At 36.2% G+C, this 20,613-nt stretch overlaps 1 protein-coding gene across 5 annotated transcripts in view; it reads left to right on the top strand.

Annotated features, from left to right (window-relative positions):
- Positions 1 to 20,613, top strand: part of TMEM135 (transmembrane protein 135) — a 460,344-nt gene that overhangs the window by 69,867 nt on the left and 369,864 nt on the right. For 4 of the 5 annotated variants that reach the window (XM_086678532.1, XM_086678530.1, XM_025928629.2 and 1 more), the window contains one exon: positions 5,559 to 5,592. In XM_086678532.1, the coding sequence (XP_086534658.1) occupies positions 5,559 to 5,592 (34 nt within the window). Of the gene's footprint in view, positions 1 to 5,558; positions 5,593 to 20,613 lie in introns of those variants that run through there. The other variant, XM_086678531.1, reaches the window with a different exon arrangement.

The raw sequence follows: 20,613 nt of genomic DNA on the forward strand, positions 1-20,613 counted from the left end.
TTGCATTCCCACCAACAGTGCAAGAGGGTTCCTGTTTCTCCACATCCTCGCCAGCATCTGTTGTCTCCTGAGTTGTTCATTTTAGCCACTCTGACCAGTGTGAGGTGGTATTTCAGTGTGGTTTTGATTTGTATTTTCCTGATGATGAGCAATGTTGAGTATCTTTCCATATGTCTGTTTACCATCTGGATGTCTTCTTTGGAAAAGTGTCTATGTCTTCTGCCCATTTCTTCACTGGATTATTTGTTTTTTGGTTGTTGTGTTTAGTAAGTTCTTTATAGATTTTGGATACTAATCCTTTATCTGATATGTCATTTGCAACTATCTTCTCCCATTCCACTGGTTGCTTTTTAGGTTTGTTGGTTGTTTCCTTTGCAGTGCAGAAGCTTTTTATCTTGATGACATCCAGTACATTTTTGCTTTTATTTCCCTTGCTTTCGGAGATATGTCAAGTAAGAAGTTGCTGTGGCTGAGGTCAAAGAGGTTGCTGACTGTTTTCCCCTGTAGGATTTTGATGGTTTCCTGTCTCACATTTAGGTCTTTTGTCCATTTTGAGTTTATTCTTGTGTATGGTGAAAGAAAGTGGTTCAGTTTCATTCTTCTGCATTTTGCTGTCCAGTTCTTCCAGCACCATTTGTTAAAAAGACTGTCTTTTTTCCATTGGATACTCTTTCCTGCTTTGTCCAAGATGAGTTGGCCATATATATAAATAGTTCCATTTCTGGGTTCTCTATTCTATTCCATTGGTCTGTGTGTCTGTTTTCAGGCCAACACCATACTCTCTTGATGATTACAGCTTTGTAGTACAGGCTAAAGTCCAGGATTATGAGGCCTCCAGCTTTGGTTTTCTTTTTCAACATTACTTTAGCTATTCAGGGACTTGTGTGGTTCCATAGAGATTTTAGGATTGTTTGTTCTAACTCTGTGAAGAATGCTGGTGCTATTTTGATTGGGATTACATTGAATGTGTAGATTGTTATGGGTAGTATCAACATTTTAACAATATTTGTTCTTCCAATCCATGAACATGGAATATTTTTCCATTTCTTTGTGTCTTCTTTAGTTTTTTTCATGAGCTTTCTATAGTTTTCAGTGTACACATCTTTTACCCCTGGTTAGGTGTATTCCTAGGTATTTTATGGTTCTTGGTGCAATTGTAAATGGGATCGATTTCCTTTTTTTTTTTTTTTTTTAATTTTTTTTTCAACGTTTATTTATTTTTGGGACAGAGAGAGACAGAGCATGAACGGGGGAGGGGCAGAGAGAGAGGGAGACACAGAATCGGAAACAGGCTCCAGGCTCTGAGCCATCAGCCCAGAGCCCGACGCGGGGCTCGAACTCACGGACCGCGAGATCGTGACCTGGCTGAAGTCGGACGCTTAACCGATTGCGCCACCCAGGCACCCCGGGATCGATTTCTTGATATACCTTTCTGTTGCTTCATTATTGGAGTATAAAAATGCAACCAATTTCTGTACAGAGATTTTATATCCTGTGACTTTGTTGTATTCATGTATCAGTTCTATCAGTTTTTTGGTGGAGTGTTTCGGGTTTTCCATGTAGAGTATCATGTCATCTGTGAAGAGTGAAAGTTTGACTTTTTCTTTGCCAGTTTGGATGCCTTTGATTTCATTTTGTAGTCTGATTGCTGAGGCTAGGACTTCTAACACTATGTTAAACAACAGTGGTGAGAGTGACATCCCTGTTGTGTTCCTGATCTCAGTGGGAAAGCTCTCAGTTTTTTCCCATTGAGGATGATATTAGCTGTGGGTCTTTCGTGTATGGCTTTTATTGATGTGAAGGTATGTTCCTTCTATCCTGACTTTCTTTCTTTTTTTTTTTTTAAATTTTTTTAACCTTTATTTATTTTTGAGACAGAGAGAGACAGAGCATGAATGGGGGGGGGGTGTCAGAGAGAGGGAGACACAGAATCTGAAACAGGCTCCAGGCTCTGAGCTGTCAACACAGAGCCCGACGCAGGACTTGAGCTAACGGACTGCGAGATCATGACCTGAGCCAAAGTCGGACGCTTAACCGACTGAGCCACCCAGGCGCCCCTTTCTTTTTTTTTAATTTTTAAATATCTATTTATTTTTGAGAGGGAGAGACAGAGTGCAAGCAGCGAAGGGGCAGAGAGAGAGGAAGACACACAATTGGAAGCAGGCTCCAGGCTCTGAGCTGACAGCACTAAGTCCGATGCGAGGCTCGAACCCACAGACCATGAGATCATGACCTGAGCTGAAGTTGGATGCTTCACTGACTGAGCGATCCAGGCATCCCGTATCCTGACTTTCTTGAGGGTTTTTATTAAGAAAGCATGCTGTTGGGCTGCCTGGGTGGCTCAGTCGGTTGAACGTCTGACTTCAGCTCAGGTCATGATCTCACAGTTCGTGGGTTCGAGCCTTGGGTCAGGCTCTGTGTTGACAGCTCGGAGCCTGGAGCCTGCTTCGGATTCTGTGTCTCCCTTTCTCTCTGCTCCTCCCCCGCTCATGCTCTGTCTCTGTCTCTCAAAAATAAATAGAAATGTTAAAAAAAAAACTTAAAGAAAGGATGCTGTATTTTGTCAAATGCTTTTTCTACATCTATTGACAAGATCATATGGTTCTTATCCTTTCTTCTATTAATGTGATGTATCATGTTGATTGATTTGTGAATATTGAACCAGCCCTACAGCTCAGGAATGAATCCCACTTGATCATGGTGAATAATTCTGTTGAATTCTATTTGCTAGTATCTTGTTGAGAATTTTTGCGTCTATGCTCATCAGGAATATTGGCCTGTAGTTCTCCTTTTTAGTGGGGTCTCTGTCTGGTTTGGGAATCAAGGTGATGCTGGCTTCATAGAATGAGTCTGGAAGCGTTCCTTCCGTTTCTGTTTTTTGGAACAGCTTGAGAAGAATAGGTATTAATTCTGCTTTAAATGTCTGGTAGACTTCCCCTGGGACGCCATCTGGCCCAGGATTCTTATTTTTTGGGAGATTTTTGATAACTGATTCTATTTCTTTGCTGGTTATGGGTCTGTTCAAATTTTCTATTTTTTCCCTTTTGAGTTTTTGTAGCATGTGGATTTCTTCCAGATTGTCCAGTTTGTTGGCATATACTTTTTTATAGTATTCTCTAATAATTGTTTCTATTTCTGTGGTGTTGGTTGTGGTCTCTCGTCTTTCATTCGTGATTTTATCTATTTGGGTCCTCGCTCTTTTTGAGAAGTCTGGCTAGGGAGTTATCAATTTTGTTCATTCTTTCAAAAAACCAGCTCTTAGATTGATTGATCTGTTCTACCTTTTTTTTTTTTTTTTTTGTATGTTGTTTATTTCTGTCCTAATCTTTATTATTTCTTCTTCTGCTGGCTTTGGGCTTTCTTTGCTTCTTTCTAGTTCCTTTAGGTGTGAGGTTAGGTTCTGTATTTGAGACCTTTCTTGCTTCTTGAGATAGGCCTGGATTGCTATGTTTTTTCCTCTTAGGACTGCCTTTGCTGCATTTTGGACTATTGTGTTTTCATTCTCATTATGCTTCCATATATTTTTTAATTTCTCCTTTAATTTCCTGGTTGACCCATTCATTATTTAGTAGGATATAAAAAAAATATTTTTGTTAATGTTTAGTTATTTTTGAGAGACAGAGACAGAGCATGAGGAGGGGAGGGGCAGAAAGAGAGGGGGAGACAGAATCTGAAGCAGGCTCCAGGCTCTGAGCTGTCAGCATAAAGACTGATGCAGGCCTTGAACCCACGAACTCTGAGATCATGACCTGAACTGAAGTCGGCTGCTTAACCGACTGAGCCACTTAGGTGCCCCAGTAGGAATTTTTTTTTAAAGTTTATTTATTTTGAGAGAGAGAGAGAGAGTTGGGGAGGGGCAGAGAGAGAGAGAGGAAGAGAGAGAGAGAATCCCAAGCAGGCTCTGCATTGCCAGTGAGGAGCCTGGTGTGGGGCTTGAACCCATGAACCATGAGATTGTGACCTGAGCCAAAGTCAGATGCTTAACCAACTGAGCCACCTGGGGTGTCCCTAGTAGGATGTTTTTTAACCTCCATGTTATTTGAGGATTTTCCAAATTTTTTCTTGTGGTTGATTTCAAGTTTCATTGTGTTGTGATCTGAAAATATGCATGGTATGATCTCAAATATTTGTTGAGGGCTGTTTTGTGACCCAGTGTGTGATCTGTTTTGGAGAATGTTCCATGTGCACTTGAAGAATGTGTATTCTACTGCTTTTGGATGAAAAGTTCTGAATATATCTGTATTAATTGATTTATATGTTTGGGAGCTCTCATATTGGGGCATAAACATTTACAATTGTTAGCTCTTCTTGATTGATAGACCCCTTCATTATTTTATAATGCTCTTCTTCATCTCTTGTTAGTCTCTGTTTTAAAATCTAGTTTGTCTGATATAAGTATGGCTACTCCAGCTTTCTTTTGACATCCAGTAGCATAATAGATGGTTCTCCATTCCCTCACTTTCAATCTGCTGGTGTCCTCATGTCTAAAATGAGTCTCTTATTGGCAGCATATAGATAGATTTTTTTTTTAATCCCTTCTGATACCCTGTGTCTTTTGATTGGGGCATTTAGTCCATTTACATTCAGAGTGATTATTGAAAGATAGGGATTTTGTGTCATTGTGTTATCTGTAGGTTTAGTAGTTGTGGTGTTGTCTCTGGTCCTTTGTAGTCTCTGCTGCTTTCCACCCACAGAGTCCCCCATAGGATCTCCTGCAGGGCTAGTTTAGTTAAAGACTTCTTTCCTAAAGAGTAGGATCTACTTCATTCATGGTCTTACATGCAGTATAAGTTAAATGAAGTGATTAAGGGTGGAACGTTATCCCTATCTTTGAGTTTCTACCTTAATTCTCATTAAACAAGTTTGATAAATGTGCAATATTTCTGGAAAGTTAAAGTTTATAGAATTTTTTTGTTCTTTGGCATTAGAAAGTTCACTTAGTGCCTAACTTCTCACTTAACAATGAAGTTAAAACCAAAGTGATTTAGTATGATTTGTAAGAACATCTAATGAACAATTGCATTGTGTATGAAACAGATAGAAGACCTGATTTTTGTGCAATCGATGTGCATTGTTTTGGCCTTGACATCTTGGCAAGATGAATTCTTTAAGGTTCTTTATTAAGTTTAGAACTCTAGAGTAAACATAGGCTAATAGCAATTTATACTTTCTATTAATATAAGGAAATAGTAATTTTTTTAAGTTAAAGGTATAATTGACACAACATTATATTATTTTCAAATGTACCATGTAATCATTCAATATTGGTATATATTGTGAAATGATCCCTATGGTAAATCTTGTTAATTACAAGGCAATAGTAATTTTAAATAATTTTAATTAATGACCACTAAATAGAATGTTTAATGACCACTGAACAGAATGACTTGTAGAATCTATTTAGATCCAATTGTTAGGGTACAGAAAACTTAGTTCAGTATAATCTACCTTTTTCTCAACTCCTGATTATCGTTTCTATTTCTAAAAAAATGATAACATGATTATTAAGTTAATTTGATACTTCATCTCACTTTATATCTTTTTAAAATTATTTGCAGGAGAGGGCTGCTGACTATTTATATGGCCAATTTGGTAAGTAATTCCTTTCTTTTTGTTGTTGTTGCTTTTAAAGTTTCATTGTGCTTTTTCATTTCTCTTTTTAAAATCAAGTTACATTTAAAAAATGGGAAGGAAAGCTACTTAAATTTCAGAATATTTTCTGTCTCAGTTTTAAAGCATAGTCTTAAATGTTTAAAAAAGCCTTGATGCCACCCAGTTTATTCCTGTCATACATGACTTAATTTCATTTATTTCAGGAGGAAAGTGATTCACTGCCCTGTGTCCTTCATGGCTGTTTTTTTTTTCTTTAAGCTTAGATCTTCATCTTTGATAGGATATATATTTCTGTGTATCTCTTTCTCTGTATCTTTGATTTAATTTCATACTCTGCTTCTGTTGCCATTTCTTATAGAAAAATGATTTAAAGATGAACTTTTGTGATGTCATTATTCTTGGACGTCAGGACAGCATTGGTTCTATCTCTAAAGTCTGAGTATATTTAATAACATAATTAGCTAGGCTTCTTAATCTGTAAGTCTACAGGAATGAAATTAATGTTGTTTAGTCTGTTATTCTTTATGGTAAATATACAGTCAAGATTATATAATTTTCATTGCCAAGTTCATGATTTAGAATGTATTTATATTGAAATCTTCTAAAGTTGTTTAATAGAATTGGTAGTCAACATTGAAAACTTCAACTAAAAAATTATTTATTTATCTGAAGATAGGTTGTTGAATTCTCTAATGAGGGAATATAATTCAGAGTTATATTTATCAATTCTTTTCAGCTATAAATTTTTTATTATAAATTAGTAATATTTAATTTTTGCCCTGTACTTAGCATATGTCACTTACTGTGCTATATGCTGGTAGACAGGATGGAGATAGTCTTTACACTTAATGGAGTTTGCTGTCTAATGAAGGAGTCACAGTAAAAATAACAATGTTTGAAAAGGACTAGAATATAAATTATAGTATGCTATGAGAACCATAATAGTAGCACCAAATTATTCTGGGTGCTGCTCTTCTTTCTTATTTTTTAAAAAACTTAAAAATACTTCCCCTACATACTAGGGTGGGTTTGAATTTTAATGTGTTTTTTTTCTTTAAACATGCACATACTTTTCTATACTACCACATGGTGTGTATACTTTAATACCCAAATGCTATCTGTATTTAATTTTTTGTAATGGTTATTTATTTTTGAGAGAGAGAGATAGAGACAGACAGAACGCAAGCAGGGGAGGGGCAGAGAGAGAGGGAGACACAGAATCTGAAGCAGGCTCCAGGCTCCGAGCTGTCAGCACAGAGCCCGATGTGGGGCTCGAACTCACTGATGGTGAGATCATGATCTGAGCCGAAGTCGGACACTTAAGCGACTGAGCCATCCAGGCACTCCAAATACTATCTGCATTTATATACTTGTCTTTAAATTCTAAGTAAAATTTTACAAACTTCTTTGGTGTGGTGTTGTGTGTGTGTGTGTGTGTGTGTGTGTGTGTGTGTGTGTGTGTGTGTGTATTGCCTCATTTAGATTGTTAATTTCTGGAGAGATGATCTTTGATTTTGGTTGATATAATCAGTGCTAGAGATTGGTCTTTAAATACTGTAGTTTTGGGGAATAAGCCTTTTATTTGAATAAATCATACAGAGATTCATATGCAGCTGTAAGAAATGGTGGAGAGATCTCGTATTCATTCTACTCAGTTTCCCCAGTAGTAATATCTTCCAAAACCAAAGTAGTATCAAAATTATGATATTTATATTGATATTTAAAGAAATTTTCCTTTCGACAAGGATCAGAAGTTAATTTTGATCCTTTATTAAGGACATTTTTTTTATCATTAACCACAAAATTTTAATCAGACCAAAGCCCTTTTTTATACCTCAATTTTTTTTTAATGCCTCAATTTTGACTATGTTTAAAGGAAAGTAAATTTGTATATAATATATTCTTGGTACTAATGATAATCAAATAAGTTTAATTCTTCTCTTTATCTAAATAGAGCCTTTTGTTTATACAGTTACTATACAACTATTTCTGTAATAAGAGAGTGGCTGGTGCAGAATAGGTAAAGATTTAAATATTTTCAGAGACTGAATTTATCCTTAAGAAGTAACTTTGTTCTATAATTTGATTGTTGCTTCCTAGACTAAGTTGAAATTGTTGGCGTATAATATCAAGAGCAATATTTCTAAATGTTAGGAGGTTTTATTTTAAAATTATTTACTGTATTTAGGTATGTATTTCTGATTTGGAAAGTATCAAAAAGCATAAAAAAGAAAGTAAAAAATCATCTGTAATTTTACCATATAGTAATTTTAGTATTTATTTTTTATTCCCTTCCTTCTCCTCTAATGTACATACATAAGTACACAAATATAGATGCATAGATTTCCAATACATTTGGAAATGTGGATGGTGTTATGGTTGTTGCAGTGACTGGGGGATGTTGCAAGCATTTAATGAAGAAGCCAGGGATGCTAAACACCCTGCAGTAAAGGGACAGTTCTGCATTATGAAGAACATCCCATCTCAAATGTCAGCTGCACTCCTGAGTGGGTACATATTATATATCCTTTTTAAACAATCAGGGACATATGTTTTGTAACATCTTTTGTTTCTGTGCTATCTAGTTTTTATTGCTCACGATACTAAGTAATCTTTTTTTTGGAGGGTGTACTCCTACCTTTTCACTTCTTGTTATATCTTCATTACAGTGGGTTGATTTTATACATAAACACATATACATAGCCCCCCTCAAAATGTTGGGAGACAATGAAATAATAACTATTTGGCTAATAATAATATCATCTTGTTAGTTTTGGTTGTGATAGTTACCCATTCCTTGGTTACTTTGATCAGAAAATTTCAAAGGCATTGACATGCCTTTGAATGAGTACAAGATAGAAGAATATGTAGATTTGTCTTCATATTGTCTTTATTTATTGTCTTGTCTTTATTTTTATTAGTAAATATTTATTGCATGCACGGTACTTTGCTAGGTATTGGGACACAAATATAACCTATCATTCTGTCCTTGAAATTGATTTAGTTGAGGGTACAAGGTATACCTGGATCAATACCTAGGTGATTGATAGGCCAAGATAGTGCATTCATGTCAAATATGTGATAAGATAATAAAGTCCTTAGAACTTTAGAAAAGGAAGTTAGCTTTGGGCTAGGGCAATCACAAAGTTTTATGAATTACATGGAACTTGAACCTTGAGGAAAGGAGGGGACTTGGAGGCAGCTTCATCTTAGAAACATGTCATTGGTGACTGTAAGACAAAATCCTTCCCTTTCCAAGGATTGCTAAGTTGGGGTCAAGGTTTACAAAAAAAGAAAAAGATAAGAAACATTCAGTATCTACCATGTTAGACACTGTGAGTGAAACTGTAGCCATTAAACAAGGTTGGGTCACCTGGGTGCCTCAGTTGTGTCTAACTCTTGAGTTTGGCTCACGTCATGATCTCATGGTTCATGAGATTGAGCCCCATGGCAAGTTCTGTGCTGACAATGCGGGGCCTGCTGGGGATTCTCTCTCTCTTTCTCTCTCTCTGCCCCATATAGTTCTGTTTCTGGGGGATCTTCTACTTAAGAAGAAAGAAATATATAAGAGAAAAGAAATACAGAAACCAATGGAAATAAACCTCATGTCTGTTTTTTAGTATTGACAGTTGTCTCAGAACAGAAAACAGTATAGTGTTTGTACTATGCAATTGTGAGGATACAGTTTGCTAACTGTGTTTTTGTTAATGTTGTAGGAAACAGGTGAAGAGCTATATACTCTAAATAAAGGACATCTCTATTAGTGCTTTTGTTATTATGAAAAGATTTTTTCTGGTCTCCTTATAGTTACTTTTATTACCCATGATATCTGTAAGTAAGCCCTGGTAAGTCTCTGTTATTAGATCAGTGGTTTATAGCCTTAATGATTAGCAGTTTCAATAATTACAAACTTAAGGCAGTTGAATTCATATCCATCTGAAAGTGTGTTTTGTTATGTGTTTGTTAGCTTATTTTGGAAGGAAAGGGGTACAATTTTTAAAATAGTATAGTTTTTTAGATTTTTAGAATTCATAGAGGATTAGTTGTTAAAGGAAAAAATGTACGAAAGGTATAGACAAGTATGAAATAAAGAATTAAATGTTTTCTCTTGCTTCTGCCCAAGATATGGCTATAAAATTATGGAAATGTTTTGTTGGGACTAATATGTTAGAACCAGTTACCCACACAAACACCAGCTGCCAGGATTCAACTTTGCCACAGTATAATTTAAGAGTACACATAAAAGTTTGCATTGATATGATTTCCCTTTATTGTGTTGGTTGTGACAATGACAGGATCCCAGGCTTTCAAAATTCATCGTATACTGCTAACAGTTATTTAAAATGCGGTGTTAGGTGAAGTTCATTTATTTTTTAGTTTAATTATAATTTAGGACATTTAAAAATCTCTCTAGGGTGCCAGGGTGGCTCAGTCGGTTAAGTACCCGACTTCGGCTCATGTCATGCATGATCTTACAGTTCGTGAGTTCAAGCCCCATGTCGGGCTCTGTGCTGACAGCTTGGAGCCTGTATTCTGTGTCTCCCTCTCTCTCTGCCCCTCCCCTGCTCATGCTCTGTCTCTCTCACTCTCAAAAAAATGAATAAATGTTAAAAAAAAAAACTTGAAAAAAACCTCTCTGTATAGACCCTTTATAAAACTTTTCTCTGCAGTTTCATTCATGCCACTACGCATTCAACAAGGGGTGCATTTTAAAACTGGAAAATATATCTAGTAGGTCTGCTTCTAGCATTTGCTTTTTAATTTTAAACACACACAGTGTCTTTGAATAAAACATCTGTCTTTGATTTTTCAAACATAAGGTTTGAAAATGTTGATTCATATGTTTTCTTGTAAGGCCACTTCAGTGAAATTAGATTCAGCAGGTATTTATTATATGTCAGTACTGTGCTAGGCACATGAGGATACGAAAGAAATACAAAATGGATTATAAATTAGTTGGAGAAATTTGACAGATGAACTTGAAAGAAATAAACTGAAAGTATTAAATTCACAAAAACAATTCTAAACACCTTTTTCCAGTTACTCCCCCAGGCCTTCCCTCTGCAGCATATGACATCTACTGTCCATCTAGCTGCTCAGGCCATAAACTTAGGAGTCTTAACTCTTTTCTTCTCTTTATACTCTTAGTTCAGTCCATTAGGAAATCTTATTCTACTTCTAAAATATATTCTGGGGGTTATAGTGACTTGCCACCTCTGTGGTTCTAACCATAGTTTGAGCCCTAAATCTCTTGCCTGAGCTACCTTAATAGCCTAATAACTGATTTACATCTTCTCACCCTTGTCTTCCTGAATGTAGTCTGTCTTCCACATAAGCAGTCAGAGTCACTGGAAATACAAATTACAGCATGTCAGTCTTCTGCTTAAAACTCAGAAAAACCTTCCCTTCCACTGTACACCAAATGAAATCTAAATGCCTTACTGTGGCTTACAAGGCTCTGACTTCATCTACTTTTTCTTCTCATTCTTTGCACTTGCTTTCTTTCTGTCTGTTGAACACTTTAACACTTTCTGTCTCTTGAACACTTTTACAGACTTAGCATTTGCTTTTCTTTGTGCTTGGAAATCTGTTTCCCTAGATTTCTTGGCTAGCATCTCCTCCTTGTGTAGTTGGCCCATTGTCACCTTCTGAGAGAGCTCTTTCTTACTATCATAGTTAAACAACTTCCCCTCACCTCTCTACTCTCTAACTGGTAATCCTATCTTTTTTCATGGCATTTATAAGTACTGAATTTTTTATTTGTTTGTTGTCTTTTTTCCCTCACTGTGTGTAAGCTGCTTAAGGGCAAGGGACTCTTGCTTGCTCCCTGACATATCTCTAGTACCTAAAAATACTGCTTAGCATATAGTATATGCTCAATAAATAATTATTGAATGAAAGTCTACTGGGAGCAGATACTACTTAAAATGGCAAAAATGAGAGAGAATGATCTCTATTCTTATTTCACCCCTTTCAATACCCCTAAGTCTTAAGTCCTTTAAGCCAACCAAATGACCTTGTTTTCCCACAGGAAATAAACAGAGGAGTAAGTGGATCTGTCCTCGGTTGAGTTCCTGAACTTGTAGATCCGTTTTTGGAAGCCTTCTTAGAAGTACCAGAATTAGTGGTGATACTGCTTTTTAGGTTCTTAACTCTGACTCAGTCAAATTGAGGCATGTATTGCTGGTACCCAGTATAACAATAGACAATGTTGAGCTCTTACCTTCATTAGTAGAAGGTGAGATACTTTGTTATTGGAGGATAATAGGTTCCTTACGTTTGCCATGGCTTTCTTGGTCAGAAAGACAGAATAGAGAGGAATTTTCCTAGAGACTATGAGCATGAAAAGGGAAATTATTGGGATGCTTGGGTGGCTCAGTTGGTTAAGCATCTTCGGCTCAGGTCATGATCTCATGGTTCATGAGTTTGAGCCCCACATTGGGCTATCTGTTGTCAGCACAGAGCCCACTTTGGATCCTCTGCCCCCTTCTTTCTCTGCCCCTCCCCTGCTCACTCTCTCTCTTAAAAATAAATCAACTTAAAAAAATTAAAAAAGGGGAATTGTTAGAGACTCTTATTTTCTTTTACTGGATAATTTAAAACTGTGTTTTTGAGATATTTCCTTATTGTTGTAAGTATTTACTTTGAACTTCACAACATATTTTCAAGACCTGTGTGTGTTATGTACTTCCAATGCATTGCTTCTAACTGCTGTATAAAGTGCCAGAATATTCATCCTCATGTATGCTCTATAATAGTTATTTTAAGGTAGAAATCATATATCATAAAATTTACCCCTTTAAAGTTTACAATCCATTGGTTTTTAGTATATTCACAAAATTGTGCATCTGTCACCACTGTCTAATTTTAGACTACTTCATCCACTACATTTTATTTGTTCATTCTTCCAGCAATGGATATACAAATTGCTTCCAATTCAGCATCACCATGTGGTAATGAACATCTTTGTACATGACTGTTTTGTGAATTTTTCTGGGTGTGTGTGAATAAAATTTAAGGAGGTGAATTTTTAGATCATGTGCTTTCTGGTAAAGGTCAGAATGGTTTGGAATGTGAGTAAGACCATTATTCTGGAGTTCATTTGGAGATAGAGTTATTGTTATTTTAGGAGAGAAATTTGTGCTTCTTTGTCTTGTGTTTCTATTTGAATAATTGATTACTCATCTTAGAGATTTCAGGCTTGGAGGTTGAACTTTGAAACTATTAGGTACTCTGCTATAAATGGTTTGGAGTAGTAGTGCAAGGTCAGTTAGACTACAGGGAAAATGAGTGTAATTTCTCTTTGGGTATAGCTTGTATTCATAACTAGTCTTTATCACATACCTTTGTTTTCTATTTGCTTGGTAAAGATAATGTAAAATACATATTGGGAAATTGCAAGAGACAAATGTAAAAGAAAATCAATAAAAATAAGTAAATAAATCTAAAAGAAGCAGATATGAAGAAACAGTTTTACAAAGAAATATAAATAAAAGAGACAAAGGAAAGTAATATATAAGAAAGGAAAATGTAAAATACAATAACAACCTATGTAATAAGCATTTGGCTTTCATTGACACCTGAAGGGGGGTGTAGCACTTCTTTACTTCTGGGTGGGCATGGTCTCTGCTGACACCCCTAGTTGGGGGTAGGGGAGCAGAGGCCTAGTTATCAGCTGGTGGGGCTGAAAGTCTCAGCTCTGTACTTGATATTCTCTGACTCTTCCTCATTGGAGGCCTTGTTATAGCTTTGTGAGGGTGGTCATTTGGTCATTGATGGTGGATATTGGGCCACAGGTTTGTGTGTATGTGTGTGTGTGTGTGTGTGGTGTTTGACTTGAGTAGAGTGGTTATTGTCTAAAAGTTTGTGTTTTGATAGACTGCCCTTTTCTTGGTCCTTTAGCAAGACAGAGCAGGTTTTTGTCTGTGCTTATTAGCATTTACAGCTTACCAGGCTTCTTCAGCTCTAACAGTGGGATAGATAAGGCAAAAAGAAAATGTAGGTACTCACTACCATGTCATTCTCTGGATTGTAAGATCTCTAGATGGTCTGCTCTCTTCTTTTCAATATTCAGTCTTTAATGTTTGCTTTATATCCAATGTCCAGTGTTTTTAGTTGTAATTAGTGGGAGGAATAAGGAAAATGTATATAACTGATATTCCCAGGAGTAGAAGTCCTTATTTATATATATGTACATATATATATATATGTATGTGTATATATGTATGTATATATATATGTACATATATATATATTTTTCTTCATATATATATTGAACATTTTTTAAAATGTTTATTTTTGAGAGAGACAGAGACAGAATGTGAGTGGGTTAGGGGCAGAGAGAGAGGGAGATACAGAATCCGAAGCAGGCTCCAGGCTCTGAGCTGTCAGCACAGAGCCTGATGCGGGGCTTGAACTCATGAGCTGTGAGATCATGAGCCGAAATCAGACGGTCAACCGACTGAGCTACCCAGGTGCCCCATATGTGTGTGTGTGTGTGTGTGTGTGTGTGTGTGTGTGTGTGTGTGTGTTTGTATGTGTATGTGTGTGTGTATATATATATATGTATGTATATATATATATATATACATACATATATATATATATATATATATTTGGTAGTCAGAAATAAGCACTTATGAAAAACAAGTTACCAAGATCAAGATCTGGCAGAAACAATTAACAACAAAACAGACCTGCAGAGACTACGTGTGTTGGGATTATCTGAAAATGTTTTAAAACTAGTGTGTTTACTATGTTTAAAATAAAAGATGACTTCTGATGCAGGCTCAATTGGAGTAACAGGGAACAGATTTACCCTTCTGACTGAAACAACAAAAAACAGACAAAATAAAAGAAACAACAGTTTTCAAAACATTGTATATGAAGCAGTGAAGAACAGTGATCCCTGAAAGATTGGAAACTAGTGCGGTGAGTCCTGTGGTTGCTTTGACTTACTACCTGGAGAGCATTTCTAGGTCATGGAGAAGGGATGTAAAACTGAGGCAGAGCCTATTTCTATCTCGGGAGTTGACAAGACATAGCTCGGAGTCCAAGGAAACAAGCTGGCTAGAGTTTGCAGGTAGGAGAGGAGAGAGGTAGTTCCAGAAATGTGCAGAGGATCCCAATGAATAGTTAGGTGAGTTCTGATTTGTGCATGCATGTGAGGAATCTACTGAGATTGGGAAAGGAACCAGTGAAACCCCTTAGAGGCAAAAAAAAAAAAAAAAAAAAAAATCCTCTGAGATCATGCAGGGCTAGGAATAGTTAACATTCCCACCATTGAGAGTAGAAAATTTCATAATTTGCAAGGTATTGGGAAGAGTCAGAAGCATTAGAAGTCTTTAGAAGCATTAAAATTTTTTTACCTCAGAGTGTGGCAAAATTAGTCCTAGACTAAAAACTGCTCTGGCCCCAACTAAAACAACAACAATAACAACAACAAAAACAACAACAACAAACAGCAAGACATGAAATGATCTATTTCCAAATAACTGCATCCCCAAATAAATCTAAAGAAAATTGTGGGAAAACAAAAATATACAACATTCAACAAGGTAAAAATCACAATGTCTGGCATACAATGAAAAATTGTCAGGCATGAAAAGAATTAGGACCAATAATGATGATAAAAATCAATCATTTGAAACGAACTCAGAAGTGATACCTGTGATAGAATTAGTAGACAAGGATCTCAAAGCAGTACTTATTATTGTATTCCATGTACTCAAGAAGTTAGGGGAAATACTGAACATGTTAAGCAGAGATATGGAAGACATAAAAAAAAAAAAAAAGACCCAAATTAAACTTCTAGAGATGAAAGCTATAAGATCTGAGATGAAAAATACACAGAGTATGTTTAATGGCATATTGGACTTTGCAGAAAATATTAGCGAACCTGAAGGTGTAGCAATAGAAATATCCAAAATGAAACACCAAGAGAAAATAAAAAACATGAACAGAATATTAGTGATCTAATAGGGCAACTTGAATTTGCCCAATATGCATACATTTGGAGTCTCTGAAAGAGAGGGGGAGGGAGGGTCAGTAAAGGCATTTGGAGAAACGTTATGAAAACTTAACTGTCATATCCAAGAAGCTTAATGGACCTCAAGCACTCTGGGAACATGAAGGAGATGAATCATATCATAGTGGATTAACCCAGTGATAAAGAAAAAAATCTTGAAAGCATCCAGAGAAGAGAGAACCTTTTATACAGAGGAATGAAGATCATGGCAGCAAATCTCTCATTGGGAATAATACAGACCAGAAGACAGTTAAGCAGTATCTTTAAAGAACTGAAGAAAAGGAACGGTCAACCTAGAGTTGTATACCTAGGAACATATTTTTAAAAGATAAAGATAAAATAAAAATAAAAAATAAAAAAGAATTCATTACCAGCAGACCTGTAGTTAGGAAATGTTGAAGCTTATCAGGAAGTAGTCAGGAAAATGATAGCAGTTGGAAATCTGAGTCTATGCAAAGAAATTAGGATCACTGGAAATGGTTAGCTACGTGGGTAAATATGAAGGATACTTTATGTGTGTGTATCACACACACACACATATATATCCCTTTAAAAAGTATAATTGTGGGGCGCCTGGGTGGCGCAGTTGGTTAAGCGTCCGACTTCAGCCAGGTCACGATCTCGCGGTCCGTGGGTTCGAGCCCCGCGTCAGGCTCTGGGCTGATGGCTCACAGCCTGGAGCCTGTTTCCGATTCTGTGTCTCCCTTTCTCTCTGCCCCTCCCCCGTTCATGCTCTGTCTCTCTCTGTCCCAAAAATAAATAAACGTTGAAAAAAAAAAAAAGTATAATTGTAAAAATAATAATAGCAATGTAGTTTATGAGGATTATAGCATATGTAAAGTAAGGCATAGCAACGATAGTAAAAAGTTCAAGAGGGAAGAATGGGAGTGTAATGCAAGATTTTCATGCTATATGGGACATTGTATAATATCACTTGAGGGTAGACTGTCAAACTTTTAAGGTGCATATTATAAATCTTAAATCAACCCAGCTAAATGTATTGTAAAAGTAAAAGGACACATATATTAAAAGTAAACTAAAATGGGTTTCAAAAGAAGCCATTTTATTTTTTAAAACTTTTTTTTTTCAATGTTTTTATTTATTTTTGAGACAGAGAGAGGCAGAGCATGAGCAAGGGAGGGGCAGAGAGGGAGACACAGAATCTGAAGCAGGCTCCAGGCTCCGAGCTGTCAGCACAGAGCCCGATGTGGGGCTCGAACTCACAGACCGTGAGATCATGACCTGAGCCAAAGTCGAATGCTTAACCGACTGAGCCACCCAGGCACCCCGAAAGAAGCCATTTTAAAAATAAAGGGATAGACATATTTAAAGTAAACTAAAACAGGTTAAAAAAAATAAAGTAGAAGGTGAGAAAAGATATATCATGCTCACTTTAAGCAGACATAAGCTGGAGTGGATATATTAACATCAGACATAGTAGATTTCTGAGCAAAGCATATGACCAGAGAAACAGAAGATTATTTAATAACAGTAAAGGGGTAATTGAATTAAAAGTATATAATAGTCCTAAATAAGAGTGCTAATAAGAGAGCTTCGAAATAAGTAAAGCAAAAACTGATGGAACTGCAATGACAAATAAGCACATTCACATCTATACTTAGAGATTACAACATTATTCTCTCAATAACTGAGTGTCAAAAGAAAATCATTAAGGATATAGAAGCCTTAAATAACATCAACTACCTTGGTGTAGTTGATATTTATAGAATTTTCTACCCAACAACAGAATGAACATTGTTCCTTCCTTCCTTCCTTCCTTCCTTCCTTCCTTCCTTCCTTCCTTCCTTCCTTCCTTCCTTCCTTCCTTCCCTCCCTCCCTCCCTCCCTCCCTCCCTCCTTTCCTTCTGTCCTTTTTCTTTCTTTCTTTAGCCCATCCCCCCGACCGAACACTCCACCAGCAACCCTTAGTTTGTTCTCTATTTAGGAGTCTTTTATGGTTTGCCTCCTTCTCTGTTTTTAACTTATTTTTGCTTCCTTTCCCTACATTCATCTGTTTGGCTTCTTAAATTCCACATATGGCCGAAGTCATGATATTTGTCTTTGGCTGACTGACTTATTTCACTTAAGATAATACACTCTAGTTCCATCCATGTTGTTGCAAATGGCAAGCTTTCATTCTTTTTGATTGCCAAGTAATATTCCATTGCACGTATATACCACATCTTCTTTATCATCTGTTAATGGACATTTGGGCTCTTTCCATACTTTGGCTACTGTCGATAGTGCTGCTATAAACATTGGGGTGCATGTGCACCTTCGAAGCAGCACTCCTGTGTTCTTTGGATACATACCTAGTAGTGCAATTGCTGGGTCATAGGGTAGTTCTATTTTTAATTTTTTAAGGAACCTCCATACTGTTTTCCAGAGTGGCTGCACCAGCTTATATTCCCACCAACAATGCAAAAGAGATCCTCTCTCTCTGCATCCTTGAAAACATCTGTTGTTGACTGAGTCGTTCATTTTAGCCATTCTGACTGGTGTGAGATGGTATCTCATTGTGGTTTTGATTTGTATTTTCCTGATGATGAGTGATGGTTGAGCATTTTTTCATATGTCTGTTAGCCATCTAGATGTCTTATTTGGAAAAGTATTCATGTCTTTTGCCCATTTCTTCACTGGATTATATGTTTTTCAGGTATTGAGTTTGATAAGTTCTTTATAGACTATGGGTACTAACCCTTTATCTGATACATCATTTGCAAATATCTTCTCTCATAGAATGCACATTATTTTCAAGTGCCATTAAGATTGACCATATTCTGGACTATAAGGCAAGTCTCAAGGGATTCAAGTCCTACAATTTGTTGTTTTGCCAAATTGTCATTAAACTTGAAGTGAGTAAGAGATACTGGAAAACCCCTAAATATTTGGAAAGAAACATACTTCAGAAGATATCATGAGAGACACTAGAAAGTATTTTGATCTGAATGAAAAAGCAAACACAACATATCAAAATTTGTGGTATATACTCACTGCCTATTTAGAGGGAAATTTATAGCACTAAATGCCTGTATAAAAAAAGAAGGGCTTGGGGTGCCTGTGTGGCTCAGTCAGTTGGGCATGGGACTCTTCGGCTCAGCTCATGATCTCAGGGTAGTGGGATCGAGCCCTGCATGGGGCTCCATGCTGGGTATGGAGCCTGCTTAAGATTCTCTCTCCCCATCTCCCTCTGCTCCTCTCCTACCTATGTGCACATATGTGTGTGTATACTTTCTCTCAAAAGAAAAAAAAAAATGAAACAGAAGAAAGGTCTTAAATCAGTGACTTAGTTTCTACCTTAAAAAACTAGATAAAGAAGAGCAGTTAAACCTAAAGAGAGCAGAAGTAAGGAAATAATAAATATTAGTGTGGAAATAAATGAAATAGTAAACTATGAAAACCAGAGAAAAAATAAATATACCCAAAGCTAGTTCTTTGAAAAAATGAATAAAATTGATGGCTTTCTAGCCAGACTGATCAGGAAAAGATGAGAGAAGATACAAATTACCAATATCAGGAATGAGAGAAGTGATATCCGTATACAGTATATAGGTATTAAGAGTATACTAATATTTGATATTTTGAACAAGTTTAAGTCTGTATATTTGACAATTTAGATGAAATGGTTTCATTTCTTGAAAGATACCACCAGAATTCACTCAAGAAGAAATAGATAACATGATCATTCTTGTATTTATTAAGGAAATTGGATTTGTAGTTAAAAACATTTTTCCAAAGAAAATACCAAGCCTTAGTGGTTTTACTGGTGAGGTCTACTAAATATTTAAAGAAGAAGTAATACCAGTTCTACTCAGACTATATCAGAAAGTTGAAGAGAAGTGATCACTTTCATAATCAGTGAGGCCAGCATATTTTATTTTAGTTGAAGTATAGTTGACATAGAATATCAAATTACAGCACAGCAATTCAACAATTATTATATACATGATGAAATGCTTACCATGGCAAGTGTATTACAGTTTTATTGACTATATTCCCCATGCTGTTCTTTTCATCTCTGTGACTTACTTACCTTATAATTGGAATTCTGTAACCCTTAATTCTTTACCCATTTTGCCTGTCTTCATCTTCCCCTTCCCTTTGGCAGCCAGTTTGTTCTCTATATTTATGAGTCTGTTTCTCTCTCTCTTTTTTTCTTTTTTGTTTTTGAGAGTCCACATATAAGTATAATTATATGGTATTTGTCTTTTTCTGTCTGGGTATTTCATTTAGCATAATACCCTCTAGGTTCATCCATATTGTCATGAATGGCAAGATTTTATTTTATTTTTTTATGGCTGAGTAATATTCCATTGTGTATATATACCACATCTTCTTTATCCATTTATCTATCAGTGGCTATTTTAGTTGCTTCCATATCATGGATACTTTAAATAACTTTGCAGTAGACATAGGGGTGATGTATCTTTTCACATTAGTATTTTCATTTTCTTCACGGAAATACCCAGAAGTGGAATTGCTGTATAATATGGTATGTATGTTTCTTGCAGAACCTCCATACTATTTTTCAGGGTGGTTGCACTAATTTACATTTTTTCCAACTAGGCCAGGCTTTCCTTTTCTCCACATCTTTGCCAACACTTGTTATTTTTTGTTTTTTTAATATGAGCCATTCTGACTAGTATGAGGTAAGCTCTCATTGTGGTTGTGATTTGCATTTCTCTAGTGATTAGTGATGTTGTCCATCTGTGTGTGTTCTTTAGAGAAGACAGGTCCTCTGCACATTTTTTAAAAGTTTAAAAAAAAATGTTTATTTATTTATTTTGAGAAAGAGGGAGAGAGAGAGACACACAGAGAGAGGGAGACACAGAATCCCAAGCAGGCCCTGCAGCTGTCAGCACAGAGTCTGATGTGAGGCTCCAAATCATGAACCATGAGGTCATGACTTGAGCTGAAACCAAGAGTTGGATGGTTAACCGACTGAGCCACCCAGGTGTCCCTGTACATTTTAA

This window comes from Puma concolor, chromosome D1 (assembly GCF_028749965.1).
Source record: "Puma concolor isolate L17-30 chromosome D1, mPumCon1.1.hap2, whole genome shotgun sequence".
Taxonomy (NCBI): Eukaryota; Metazoa; Chordata; class Mammalia; order Carnivora; family Felidae; genus Puma; species Puma concolor.